Source organism: Camelina sativa, chromosome 17 (genome assembly GCF_000633955.1).
Source record: "Camelina sativa cultivar DH55 chromosome 17, Cs, whole genome shotgun sequence".
NCBI lineage: Eukaryota > Viridiplantae > Streptophyta > Magnoliopsida > Brassicales > Brassicaceae > Camelina > Camelina sativa.
The window spans coordinates 448,283-461,318 of NC_025701.1; the positions used below are offsets into that span (position 1 = coordinate 448,283).

Here is a 13,036-nt window from a genome sequence, read left to right on the forward strand (position 1 = left end):
TATGATAAATGCAATTTAGCCCCTTAGTTTTATCAGAGTTAACAACATTGAACCCTAAATCAATAATGTTCCCAAAATCAAAATACCACTCCTCGAGAGTAGGGAGAAGAAGAAGAAGGAGATGAGCAAGATCCGTTCGTCTGCGACAATGCCACATCGCGACCAGCCGTCACCGGCGTCGCCTCACGTCGTCACACTCAACTGTATAGAGGATTGTGCGCTTGAGCAGGACTCCCTCGCCGGCGTTGCTGGTGTCGAATACGTCCCTCTCAGTCGCATCGCCGATGGTAAGATCGAGTCCGCCACCGCAGTTCTCCTCCATTCCCTCGCATACCTTCCACGTGCAGCTCAACGCCGACTCCGTCCTCACCAGCTCATTCTTTGCCTTGGCTCTGCTGATCGCGCTGTCGATTCCACACTCGCCGCCGACCTAGGTCTCCGACTTGTCCATGTAGATACTTCCCGAGCCGAGGAAATCGCGGATACAGTCATGGCGCTTATCCTTGGACTCCTTCGACGGACGCATTTACTCTCTCGCCACGCGCTTTCTGCATCTGGATGGCTCGGATCGCTTCAGCCGCTTTGCCGAGGAATGAGACGGTGTCGTGGTATGGTTTTGGGTATAGTTGGCAGATCTGTATCCGCTCGATATTTGGCTAGCAGAAGCTTGGCTTTCAAGATGAGTGTGCTCTACTTTGATGTCCCAGAGGTATGGGGATGCCAATAGAGTGTTGTTATTAGGATGATGGTCTTTGTTTCTTTATTAGGAAAGGTTTAGAGGTGTTTAGCTCTTACGAAACTGCATACGAATATGCTATTCATTCAAGTTCCTCTCGCTTGGATTGTTGTCAATAGTTTGTGTTTGCATATATGTCCAGGGAGATGAAGAACGAATCAGGCCCTCGAGATTCCCACGTGCTGCGCGAAGAATGGATACGTTAAATGATCTACTAGCAGCAAGTGATGTCATTTCGCTTCACTGTGCATTAACAAATGACACGGTTCAGATCCTCAATGCAGAGTGTTTGCAGCATATAAAACCTGGTATGAGTTTTCTTGTCTGGTAGTCAAAATGATGTTTGATTCTCCATGTTATGTATATTGAAGATGGTGGACTTTCTGCTTTCTCTCATTCCCTTTAGTTCCGGTTGATTTTATATGTTAGGGGCTTTTCTTGTAAATACTGGAAGCTGCCAGCTGTTGGATGATTGTGCTGTGAAACAACTTCTAATTGATGGCACTATAGCTGGCTGCGCCCTTGACGGTGCTGAAGGTCCACAATGGATGGAAGCATGGGTATGCATTTCTTTTTCGTTGACTCAACTTCACATTTGTGCCCTACTGCCTATTCTCTTGTTACATCATCTTCTCTCTTTATGTTGTTTATCCTGAATTATTATATCTTGTTTTAATTGCAGGTGAAGGAAATGCCAAATGTGTTAATACTACCTCGTAGTGCAGACTACAGTGAGGAAGTATGGATGGAAATAAGAGAGAAGGCCATCTCTATCTTGCATTCTTTTTTCTTAGACGGTGTAATACCAAGTAACACTGTTTCTGATGAGGAAGTTGAGGAAAGTGAAGCAAGTGAAGAAGAAGAACAATCACCCATCAAACATGAGAAATTAGCAATAGTGGATTCGACCAGTAGGCAACAGGGAGAAAGTACTCTCACCAGCGCTGAGGTCGTTCGTAGAGAGGCTAGTGAATTAAAGGAATCTCTGAGCCCTGGTCAGCAACACGTTTCTCAAAATACTGCAGTAAAATCTGAAGTAAGACGTAGCAGATCCGGTAAGAAAGCCAAAAAGAGTCATTCACAGCAAAAATACATGCAAAAAGCGGAGGGTTCCTCAGGGTTACATGAAGAAAGTACTTCGCGAAGAGACGATATTGCTATGAGTGACACGGAAGAAGTATTAAGTTCCAGTTCTAGATGTGCTTCTCCTGAAGATTCCAGAAATAGGAAAACACCTCTTGAGGTAATGCAAGAGTCTTCCCCAAATCAGCTTGTAATGTCAAATAAGAAGTTCATTGGAAAATCGAGTGAGCTTCTGAAAGATGGATATGTAGTAGCCTTGTATGCGAAAGATCTCTCGGGCCTCCATGTTTCCAGGCAAAGAACGAAAAACGGTGGTTGGTTCCTCGATACTTTGTCCAATGTATCCAAACGGGATCCAGCTGCACAATTCATTATCGCATACAGAAACAAGGTAAACCTTTCTCCCTCTCTCTCTTTTCGTTAATCTTACTTGCCATGCCTTGTTAATAGTGGTTGGCTAATATGATATCTGTGGAGAGTGGATGAAGAGAATGTGCCTCTTGTTGCTTCGTGAGCAAAGCCCATTTATAAAAAATCTAAAATATTCTTATGAATGGCTAATTGGTTTTGGTGCATGAACCTGTTCTCAGGACACTGTTGGTCTGAGATCATTTGCTGCTGGTGGGAAGTTACTGCAGGTACCTCTTACATTACAGAGTGTTACTTCCAATTTATCAGTCGAAAGTGCTCTTGTGGAAACTAAAAGTGGTTGTGTGTGTGCAGATCAATCGAAGGATGGAGTTTGTGTTTGCTAGCCATAGTTTTGACGTGTGGGAGAGTTGGAGTCTAGAAGGTTCTCTGGACGAATGCCGGCTTGTTAACTGCAGGAATCCCTCAGTAAGTCTCTGTCATAGTACAAAATGGCCCTAAAAGGAAAAACCCCAAAACTTTGTAAACAGTACTGATCTGTGTAAATGTTAAAAACAAATGTTGCAGGCGGTGTTGGACGTGCGTGTGGAGATATTGGCAATGGTAGGAGATGATGGTATCACACGTTGGATTGATTAGAAAAAGAAATAGGGTCTCTCAAGTTGTGAGTTTCTCTCTTTTCTTTCTTTTAGTTACTTTTTTACATTCTTAGGGTTCACAGACCAAAAAAAGCACCCATTTTTGTGTGTTTCTTCCAACGGTGTCGTGTGTTATCTAGTTGGTATCAACCAACTTATCTCTGTAATCATTGTTTATTCTCTCAGTTTGTTGAAACATCTGATGAGCTTGTCTAAGAGAGAGACTTTTGTTGTTTGTTTTTGGGTCTGGTCGTGATGAACTAAGAGAGACTTGTGTGGTTTGGTTAGTAATTTTGAAATAGATTGTGTGTTTGCTGCGTCGTCTGTGTTCCCGAAACCATCTTTACGGCATCAAACCAGCTCTGTGACTGTATGTCAAACGTATTATTATTGCCTGGTTACGATCGTTATCCACGTGGCTCGTCATCTGCCGTGGATTAAAAATTTATGCGTGGCGTCAAAGTCCACATGGCCTCTAGTTGTTAGTCCCACGCTCTGAACCAGAGCAACCGGCTCCTTACACGTGTTAGGCTTAAATCAATTAATCATTTAAATTACGCTTATACCCTTGTCTGCTTCTCCAAGCCGGCATATAATAGCACCAGCTCCTCTGTTTCAAACAGTTATGGTGACGGTAGTCGGTAGTAAAACCCTACTGAAGCTCATTGTTTTCCCCCACGAATATGAATTTAGCTGGTTTCAATACTCTTACCCACACGGCAACGACGATACCAGTCACCGCAAGGAAAAATACGATGTCGTTTTCTGAGGATCAGACGAAGAAGATTAGAAAGCCGTACACAATCACCAAGTCTAGGGAGAACTGGACGGAGCAAGAACACGACAAGTTCATTGAAGCTCTCCATTTGTATGCTTTAACAGATTCTACCTCCCTCTCTGCCTTCTTTTTTTTTTTATCTGATTAAAATTCATATGAAATGTTGGAGATTCGTTCTTCTTGTGATTCATATAATCATTCATGTCAATTTTGATTACAGATTTGACCGGGATTGGAAGAAGATCGAGGCCTTTGTTGGATCGAAAACGGTGATCCAGGTAATTCAAGATTCGATTTACATCATTTGAGTTGTCTGTACTGTAACTACATTGATGAAACAGTAGTTTCTTGAACTCTCTGTTCTGCGTTAGTTGGATTATGATGTTTGATGAAATATTATTGGTTTGGTAGATACGAAGCCACGCACAAAAATACTTTCTCAAAGTTCAGAAGAATGGGACTAACGAACATCTCCCACCTCCTCGACCAAAGAGGAAAGCCAATCATCCTTATCCACAGAAGGCTCCTAAATCTGGTAAACTTTCCATCTTTCTAGTTTACCTTTTGTTGTTGTCTTCTTTTATCTCAACCTCTCTCATGCTTTTGTTTTTGCTGCAGTTGCTCTTACATCTTCCAACGCATTGCTTCAGCATGACTACTTATACAGCGCCAATTCACGACCAGTGATAAGTAGCACTCCTAAGCATGGATTACTGCGTTGCACGCCAAATCCAGTGATTAAAGGTACTATATGTTGCTTATCTTTTTTTGCTGTGGATTGGTGTAGTAATCTGAAGTTATGTTTGTTTGTTAAGTTGTTAATAATGTGGGGTAATGAATTTGGGATTGTGTAGAGGAATTGGGAGTCCCAGAGAACTGTTGCAGTACTAGTACAAGTAGAGATAAGCAGAGGACTCGAACACTTACAGAGAAAAATGACCAAGAAAGTTGTGGGAAGCCACATAGAGGTAAACGTTTCTTACTTTGTACATATCTAACACAAGATTCGGTCTTTTCGATGTATACTGACTATGAGTTTGTTTGTTTGTTTGGTGTTGTTGTTTGTCAACACAGTGATGCCGAACTTCGCTGAAGTGTACAGCTTCATAGGAAGTGTATTTGATCCTAAAACAACAGGTCATGTCCATAGATTAAAGCAAATGGATCCAATAAACCTAGAAACGGTATGTTAATCACAAACTTTCTGCTTGGGAACTTGTCTGGAATCGAAAAGTTTCGTTAAAGACCGTTTTTGTTCATTAGGTCCTCTTTCTGATGAGAAATTTGTCTGTAAACCTGAGGAGTCCCGAGTTTGAAGAACAAGTAAGTGTTGATCATTGCTTCTTAACATTTTCATTTTTGACTCTTGAGAACTGAGATTGAGAAGTAACAAATTTTCGTATGGGCTTACGCTATGATTGCTCTGTTTTATGCAGCGGAAGTTGATATCATCATACAACGCCAGATAGAGATTTAAGTAGAATGAGAAGAAAGAGAAGAAACCATTACTCTCTCTCTCTCCAGTGGTATTAGCCTCAGTGTCCAAGTTTTGGAGTCTCGTGTCGAGCGCACATTACATGTGACTATGTGACTAGACCAAAAGAGTGAGGCGGTTGTACATACAAGTCACATCATAGTAGGACAGATCATAAAAGTCCGTGTAGAAAGGCAGACACTAGCGTTTGTTTTTGTAATATTCAATTGTTATATGTTTTTTATACGGAATGGACTACGGCATTACTGGTTTCATCCCTACCTGAAAACTACGGACAGAAGATCAGCTGAAGCTTGGTGGTTATTTATTTAAGGGGATAGCTGATCGAATAGGTTACGTGCCTGAACATGTATGTTTATGTGCTAAAACATATACTTCGTTACTACAACATAGTATACGTATTTCCCACAGACAAGGAAAAACTTTTTGATATTCCACATAACTCATTACTTTTCGAAATTAGGTAAAATAAAAAAAAAAACTTCATATAAAGTTGTAGAAGAGAAAAAATAATATTTTTTTTAATATAGCTCACTCTTATTCCATTAAAATATCGAAACCACAAAACGACAGGGGATAACAAAGTCAAACCACCATCGACCGAAGACTTTACATGAAGTCATGCAACATCGGGAGGTCGGTCCAACAACGACAAATGAAAAAAAAATAAGCTTAGAAATTAAATGAAAATGACGCGACACACTCTATTGGAGACTTAAAAAGTCACACAACGAGAGAGAAAATAAAAATAAAATTAATAGTAACGAGGTCCATGATGAGGATGAGCTTGCTTAAACTCCTGGTTCTGGATCTGGCTATGGTTGTACCCAGCTGGTATGCGATTCATAACATCAAATCCAAACGGGAACGCAAGAATAGGATGATCAAATAGCCCCTGGTTTGTGAAGACATTCCCACCATTAACAGTTGCTGGGGCAGCATTGATAGAGGTTTCGACGTAAAAGGTCGGGGTTGTTTGATGAAATAGAGGAGGAGCTGCGGTTTCACCAACTTCCTTGATCAAACCTTCAAGAGCATCTTTCATATGAGCTAACTGACTTAAGTTGAGTTCTGCTGGAGAGTTTCTCCACCAGTTGTCAGGGTTGTTGCTGCTTTCTCTTTCGTTTTCGAGCAGCATAGCCCTTTTCCTTTGTTCGTTTTCTTTTCCATCCCTCGCCTGCGATAAAATTGTAACGAGATGTTTAAAAATCAAGAAAGAATTGTGTGGACGTACATCCCGCTAATTAATTTATTTTATCATGTCTGTTTCCATATTAAAAACAAGATTATATATATTTATTTATAATTAAAAGTGAAGAAAAGAAAAAAAAGAGAAAGAAAAATTAAACATTAGATTTGTTGCCACATGAAATTGAAAATAAGTTTACCTCAGTTAAGCGATCATTGAGGTTTTGGATATAGAGCTTTCTGTTGGGGTCATCAAGGTTTGTGTTGCTGACACGTCCGGAAGAGTAGTCAACCAAGAGGTTGACATCCGGATGACCAAAAGAGAACACTTTTCCAGATGGTGAAAACACGATGATGGCAACTTGAGCATCACACAAGGTACAGAGTTCACTGGCTTTCTTGAAAAGACCAGATCTTCTCTTTGAAAAGGTTACTTGAAGGTTTGCTGCATTTTTCATTTTCACCATCTCTACTTTTCTACGGCCAAGATTCTTTCTCACCATTTTTTTTTTTTTTTTTTAATGTTTCTGAACAAAAGAAAATGTGAATTGATAGTATCAGAGACAAAGACTGTATATATAGCCTTATATTTTGCAAATTGCATTTTGGGTTTTAAAAGTAATATATTTTATTCCTCTTTTCATTTCCCAAAGATATTATTAGGAATAGCCATTTTAGGAGTTTATGATGGTTTAACCATTATGTCAATAAAAGGTATTGTATATAAAATATTATTTTAGTTTTATTTATCAGTTAATTACTTTGCTAACTCACAGCCTGTAATTTTTTTAATATAAATTTGGTGATAATGTATTAATGTTTTTATTAATATCTGCCAAATATAGGTAGTAATGACTGGTGAAGGGATATGGACAAAAATATTGATACCTTTTTTAGTGATAATTTTCCACTTAAATACCTTTTTGACATTATCTATATATCAAAATAAGAAAAGTTTGAGGTTTATTGATTTTTTTATCAAAGTATTTAAAATTTCTATTAAGTTTATATGATGCATAATTGAAATATTATATCTATTTTTGAAGTATAAATATTATGTTAACATTTTTGAAGTAGTGGTTATTTCATAGTTTTATCGTGACTGTCGACTTTTCAATTTTTTCTCTTTTAAGATGAAAAATCTAAACAAAATGTGTTTTGAATATTGAACGCTGACTTTTTTTTGTCAACCATATATTGATCATTGGATCGCCGACAGAATGTTCAAAAGAATCCTAGTAAAATAGTTGTTAGCCATATTAATTATCATCGTAGCCTTTTTGTCGTTTTTTCAATAATTTATTGATCATTGGATCACTGACTTTTATAGTTATTTCATAGTTTTATCATGACTGTCGACTTTTCAAGTTTTTCTCTTTTAAGATGAAAAATCTAAACAAAATGTGTTTTGAATATTGAATGCTGACTTTTTTTTTTGTCAACCATATATTGATCATTGGATCGCCGACAGAATGTTCAAAAGAATCCTAGTAAAATAGTTGTTAGACATATTAATTATCATTGCAGCTTTTTGTCGTTTTTTCAATAATTTATTGATCATTGGATTACTGACTTTTAAAATATAGAATGGAATGTTAAAAAATCATAGTAAAGTTGTTGTTAGACATATTAATTGTCTTTGCCGTTTTTTCCGTCAACCATACATTGATCACTAGATCACCGACAGAATGTTAAAAAGAATCCTAGTAAAATAGTTGTTAGACATATTAATTATCATTGCTGCCTTTTTGTCGTTTTTCAATAATTTATTGATCATTGGATCGCTGACTTTTAAAATATAAAATGGAATGTTAAAAAAATCATAGTAAAGTTGTTGTTAGACATATTAATTGTCTTTGCCGTTTCTTTTTCCGTCAAACATACATTGATCACTGGATCGCCGACAGAATGTTAAAAAGAATCTTAGTAAAATAGTTAATAGACATATTAATTATCATCGCCGCCTTTTTTTGTCGCTTTTTCAATAATTTATTGAGCATTGGATCATTGACTTTTAAAATATAAAATGAAATGTTAAAAAAATCATAGTAAAGTAATTGTTAAATATATTAATTTTTGCCGTTTTTTTTTCCGTCAACCATACATTGATCACTGGATCGCCGATAGAATATTAAAAAAAATCCTAGTAAAATAGTTGTTAGACATATTAATTATCATTACCGCCTTTTTGTCGTTTTTCAATAATTTATTGATCATTGGATCGCTGACTTTTAAAATATAAAATGAAATGTTAAAAAAATCATAATAAAGTTGTTGTTAGACATATTAATTGTCTTTGCCGTTTCTTTTTCCGTCAAACATACATTGATCACTGAATCGCCGATAGAATGTTAAAAAGGATCCTAATAAAATAGTTAATAGACATATTAATTATCATCGCCGTCTTTTTTTTGTCGCTTTTTCAATAATTTATTAAACATTGGATCATTGATTTTTAAAATATAAAATGAAATGTTAAAAATATCATAGTAAAGTAATTGTTAAATATATTAATTTTCTTTGCCGTTTTTTTTTTTTTTTTGTCAATCTTACATTTGATCAGTGGATGGCCGACTTTTCAAAATTTTAATGGAATATTAAAAAGAACCCTTGTAAAATAGTTGTTAGAACACAACACCGAACTGGAATGACATTGTACGTGCGATCAGAGCAAAGTCATCCCCAGCAAGTGGCGCTCACCCGTCTGCTCTTCCAAACAACGCTATACCATGTTTGGGATGAGATGAATAATTCTAAACTAAAAATCTAAAATTACTATATTTCTTTTTATAATCTTTATTGATTTGATTAATTAAATTCTTTTTAAGAAGTGTTTTGAAGAAAAGAAAAAAAGGTGAATTAACAGTAGCGGATATAACAATTACTTGAATTTATTGATTTTTTATTCATTTTCCATGTTCAAAATATATTTGAATATTCAAAGCAAATATTTATTCCTAAGCCCAACAAGTAACCAAACTTTAAAGAAAAAAAAAACTGTAATGAATCCCAAATGCAAAAGCAATAAGCCTAAAAATCTACTTGGGGTCATAAGTTTTGAATAAGCCCAACAACACATTAGTTTGCGTTTCCAATCCTAATTCAACCGCTTAATGTTCGCGGATATGCGGGTCAGCTCGCGGTCTGATATTTGATCAGGACAAAATAAATTATAATTAAATTAATAAAAATCTTCGCATAATATCAAAATATTTTTTTTTGTTTTGAAAATGAATGATGATGGAGTCACTTGATCATCTTGTATTGACTTACATAAAATAAGTTAGATACTGCATATATATATTTGTAGCAGTTTTGTGTGGAATTATGTTTACAACGGCGATGACTATGTCGAACTATCAATAAAGAAAATAAATAAAAATCTTCCTTAACATATCTAAATACAAATATATTTTATGAACCAATAATGTGTGTGTACCACAAGCAAACATAGTGCACTCATGTTCCCATAACACAAAGGTGATTATAGTTTCTCATAAAGTAAACTCAATAATAGTTTCATTGAATATGTTTATTATATCCATAATAATCAAAACACAATCAATTAGTACTAAGAATTTTGCAACGTAATACAATAATCAACCGTTAAGGTTTAATTTTAGTAATAGAAAGAAAAAAAACAACTAAAAAGCTAACCAAAATGTGTATGTAATCCATAAATTTAAGATTGGTATATTGCAGTGAACCGTACCCTTATCATAATAATCAGACCACCCCCAAGTCCCAACGGCTATCGAGATCGTGTTATTTACCCAAAAACTCCTCGAAACTTTTTTAAAAAGGCTTGTTAAGTTCCACTTTCCAAAAAGGGTAAAATCGACATTTAAAGTAACCTTCTCTCACCGTCACCCCATATAACCCACTGAGACAGGAAACTCAAAAAGACAGCTCATTCAATACAGATCACTATTTTAATTTATCATCTATTTGTTGTGTAATAATACGAATCTTTGATTTGTTTGTTCTTCCTCGATTCAACACTCGATGCGGTGAAGCACATGTTTTGGCCGGAAAGTTTTTGAGTTATCTCCGGCGAGTAATGCGAAGTAACCGGAAGAATCTACAAACTTAAAAAGTGAAAGTAGTACTACGATGTCGATGTACGATGCTGCTTTCCTCAACACTGAGCTTTCGAAACCGACATCGATCTTTGGTCTCCGGCTTTGGGTTGTCATCGGAATCTTACTCGGATCTCTTATCGTCATTGCTCTCTTCCTTCTCTCCCTCTGTCTAACTTCTCGCCGGAAGAATCGAAAGCCGCGGCCCGATTTCGCTTCCGCCGCAGTCGCCACGCCGCCGATTTCCAAGGAGATCAAGGAGATTGTACCGGCGAACACGCAGCCTGTTCCGGCGGAGATCCAGGTCGATATAGGGAAGATCGAGCATCGAGTGGTGTTTTCAGATCGAGTGTCGAGTGGTGAGAGTAGAGGAACGGCGAGTGCTAGCGAAACGGCGTCGTATTCAGGCAGTGGGAATTGTGGGCCGGAGGTTTCGCATCTTGGATGGGGAAGATGGTATACTCTCAGAGAGCTTGAAGCAGCTACGAATGGGCTTTGTGAAGAGAATGTTATCGGTGAAGGTGGTTATGGGATTGTCTACCGTGGCGTTTTAACTGATGGTACCAAAGTCGCCGTCAAGAACTTGCTTAACAATAGGTACTCCTTCCATTTTGATTCTAAAGATCCATCCTTTACGTATTTTTAGATAAGGGTTTTAGGGTTTCATCCTAAAGTGTGATCCTTTACTCGTTTCTAGATTGGGGAATTTTATTTGTAGTTTGCCTCTGTAATGTAGTTTGTGTCTGATTCTATACTTTATCCTGTAATGTGCTTAGATCCATTGAAGTAAGATGCCTCTGGATTTTTTATGTAGAGAGCAGAGGTAGGTATGAGGGTTTAAGAGTGATCGCGATCAGAGTCCTTCTCTTATTTAACTGCAATGTTGTGGTCCTGATCAAGAGTTGTTATTATTGAATTTTGATGTAATGTGTAGATTATGTCAGGGTCACATGTGTGTAACGTCTTTACTAATAATAGACTATGCTTGTGGATTTTGATCTCTATGATCTGTAAGATTTGTTGTTGGTGTTGTCTTTTAAATTGCTAGGGGTCAAGCAGAGAAGGAATTCAAAGTAGAAGTGGAAGTAATTGGGCGTGTACGGCACAAGAATCTCGTTAGGCTTTTAGGGTATTGCGTCGAAGGTGCATACAGGTAAACTACCGCTGTTGGTGTTTTGCAGCTTTCCAGTATTACAAAAAGCAATGTTGTAATCTAATATAGGATTCTTTGCTATACAGGATGCTTGTGTATGACTTTGTCGATAATGGTAACTTGGAGCAATGGATTCACGGTGATGTTGGCGATGTCAGCCCTCTAACTTGGGATATCCGTATGAATATTATACTCGGGATGGCAAAAGGGTAATCCTTGAATAGCTTTTGAGTTGTGTCCTCTATGTTTGTAAGCTACATATAGTTGTATGTAAACCTTTGTTATATCTGCAGATTGGCGTATCTACACGAGGGTCTTGAACCAAAGGTTGTTCATAGGGATATTAAATCAAGCAATATCTTGCTTGATCGCCAATGGAATGCTAAGGTTTCAGATTTTGGACTTGCTAAGCTCTTGGGTTCCGAGAGCAGTTATGTTACTACCCGTGTGATGGGAACTTTCGGGTATAACTCTTAAACTCATTCACTCTCTCCTGCCAATACAATCTGTTGGAATCTTTGGAAATAACTTTAACTTGGTGGGGTTTATTTGTTTAGTTATGTAGCACCAGAATATGCTTGCACCGGAATGTTAAACGAGAAGAGTGATATCTACAGTTTCGGAATATTAATCATGGAGTTAATCACAGGAAGAAACCCAGTTGATTATAGTCGGCCTCAAGGAGAGGTATTTAGCTGTTCATAGCTGCACCGGAACATTAAACCCTGCTTGATCGATTCCTCCATCTATGTTTTTGTTAATTTGTTTATTATGTGTTTTTGTGGTTTTAGACGAATCTAGTGGATTGGCTGAAGTCAATGGTAGGGAACCGAAGATCAGAAGAAGTAGTTGATCCGAAAATACCCGAACCGCCATCCTCAAAGGCTCTTAAACGAGTGTTGCTCGTAGCTTTGCGTTGCGTAGATCCTGATGCCAACAAGAGACCTAAAATGGGTCATATCATACACATGCTTGAAGCTGAAGATCTACTCTTTCGAGATGTATATATACAAGTCATTTTTTGCCTTTACATTTTTTACAGTTCTTTACAAGTTTGAAAGATGTCTGACTGAAGCTGGGATGATATATTCGCAGGAACGACGAACGACAAGGGACCATGGAACCCGCGAGAGACAAGAGACAGCTGTGGTTGCTGCGGCGGGTAGTGAAAGTGGTGAGAGCGGTTCACGGCAACATCAGCAAAAGCAAAGATGAAAAAAGAGTCACTGATCAGGTCAAGTGACTTTCCATTTCACACGACCCTTATATTTCAATTTTTTTTCCCCGGTATATTATTGTCTCACTTACATAATATTTTCATTCTTTGCCTCTTCGAGTCTTCTTTTGGCCTTACGGAATTAACTTTCTTCTTCTTTGTCACATTCACATGTCATTATAAGTTATTTATATGTAATGTAATGTTTGGACTTTGGACCCGACCTCGAAGCTATGTTCGGCCCCTAGCATAATAAGCAGGGGATTGGTCGATGGATTGAACTTATCGCTTTAGAACCGGT

At 37.4% G+C, this 13,036-nt stretch overlaps 4 protein-coding genes across 4 annotated transcripts; 3 read left to right on the top strand and 1 right to left on the bottom strand.

Moving 5' to 3' along the window:
- LOC104754299 (C-terminal binding protein AN) lies at positions 67 to 3,147 on the top strand. Its single transcript, XM_010476450.1, has 7 exons — positions 67 to 709; positions 879 to 1,044; positions 1,166 to 1,296; positions 1,419 to 2,210; positions 2,410 to 2,457; positions 2,543 to 2,656; positions 2,756 to 3,147. Exons 1-7 carry the CDS (start codon positions 122 to 124, stop codon positions 2,825 to 2,827), a joined length of 1,911 nt encoding a protein of 636 aa, XP_010474752.1. The 5' UTR covers positions 67 to 121; the 3' UTR covers positions 2,828 to 3,147.
- On the top strand, positions 3,433 to 5,402 carry LOC104754300 (protein REVEILLE 3-like). The gene is made up of 8 exons (XM_010476451.2): positions 3,433 to 3,694; positions 3,825 to 3,882; positions 4,016 to 4,139; positions 4,223 to 4,348; positions 4,459 to 4,572; positions 4,679 to 4,788; positions 4,868 to 4,927; positions 5,041 to 5,402. Exons 1-8 carry the CDS (start codon positions 3,510 to 3,512, stop codon positions 5,071 to 5,073), a joined length of 810 nt encoding a protein of 269 aa, XP_010474753.1. The 5' UTR covers positions 3,433 to 3,509; the 3' UTR covers positions 5,074 to 5,402.
- On the bottom strand, positions 5,635 to 6,794 carry LOC104754301 (agamous-like MADS-box protein AGL28). Its single transcript, XM_010476452.1, has 2 exons — positions 6,488 to 6,794; positions 5,635 to 6,276 (listed from the first exon to the last, which is right to left on the bottom strand). Exons 1-2 carry the CDS (start codon positions 6,788 to 6,790, stop codon positions 5,854 to 5,856), a joined length of 726 nt encoding a protein of 241 aa, XP_010474754.1. The 5' UTR covers positions 6,791 to 6,794; the 3' UTR covers positions 5,635 to 5,853.
- On the top strand, positions 10,401 to 13,020 carry LOC104754302 (probable serine/threonine-protein kinase At1g01540). The gene is made up of 7 exons (XM_010476453.2): positions 10,401 to 10,963; positions 11,415 to 11,519; positions 11,606 to 11,728; positions 11,813 to 11,983; positions 12,077 to 12,206; positions 12,311 to 12,520; positions 12,615 to 13,020. Exons 1-7 carry the CDS (start codon positions 10,401 to 10,403, stop codon positions 12,732 to 12,734), a joined length of 1,422 nt encoding a protein of 473 aa, XP_010474755.1. The 3' UTR covers positions 12,735 to 13,020.

Coding starts and splice junctions, on each gene's coding strand:
- LOC104754301 (XM_010476452.1), bottom strand. CDS start 6,790: ATGGTGAGAAAGAATCTTGGCCGTAGAAAAGTAGAGATGGTGAAAATG. Junction 6,277..6,487: donor TCAATGATCGCTTAACTGAG/GTAAACTTATTT, acceptor ATTTTATCGCAG/GCGAGGGATGGAAAAGAAAA.
- LOC104754300 (XM_010476451.2), top strand. CDS start 3,510: ATGAATTTAGCTGGTTTCAATACTCTTACCCACACGGCAACGACGATA. Junction 4,349..4,458: donor GCCAAATCCAGTGATTAAAG/GTACTATATGTT, acceptor GGGATTGTGTAG/AGGAATTGGGAGTCCCAGAG. Junction 4,789..4,867: donor ATCCAATAAACCTAGAAACG/GTATGTTAATCA, acceptor TTTGTTCATTAG/GTCCTCTTTCTGATGAGAAA.
- LOC104754299 (XM_010476450.1), top strand. CDS start 122: ATGAGCAAGATCCGTTCGTCTGCGACAATGCCACATCGCGACCAGCCG. Junction 2,211..2,409: donor TTATCGCATACAGAAACAAG/GTAAACCTTTCT, acceptor ACCTGTTCTCAG/GACACTGTTGGTCTGAGATC. Junction 2,657..2,755: donor TTAACTGCAGGAATCCCTCA/GTAAGTCTCTGT, acceptor CAAATGTTGCAG/GCGGTGTTGGACGTGCGTGT.
- LOC104754302 (XM_010476453.2), top strand. CDS start 10,401: ATGTCGATGTACGATGCTGCTTTCCTCAACACTGAGCTTTCGAAACCG. Junction 11,984..12,076: donor CGTGTGATGGGAACTTTCGG/GTATAACTCTTA, acceptor TTATTTGTTTAG/TTATGTAGCACCAGAATATG. Junction 12,207..12,310: donor ATAGTCGGCCTCAAGGAGAG/GTATTTAGCTGT, acceptor TTGTGGTTTTAG/ACGAATCTAGTGGATTGGCT.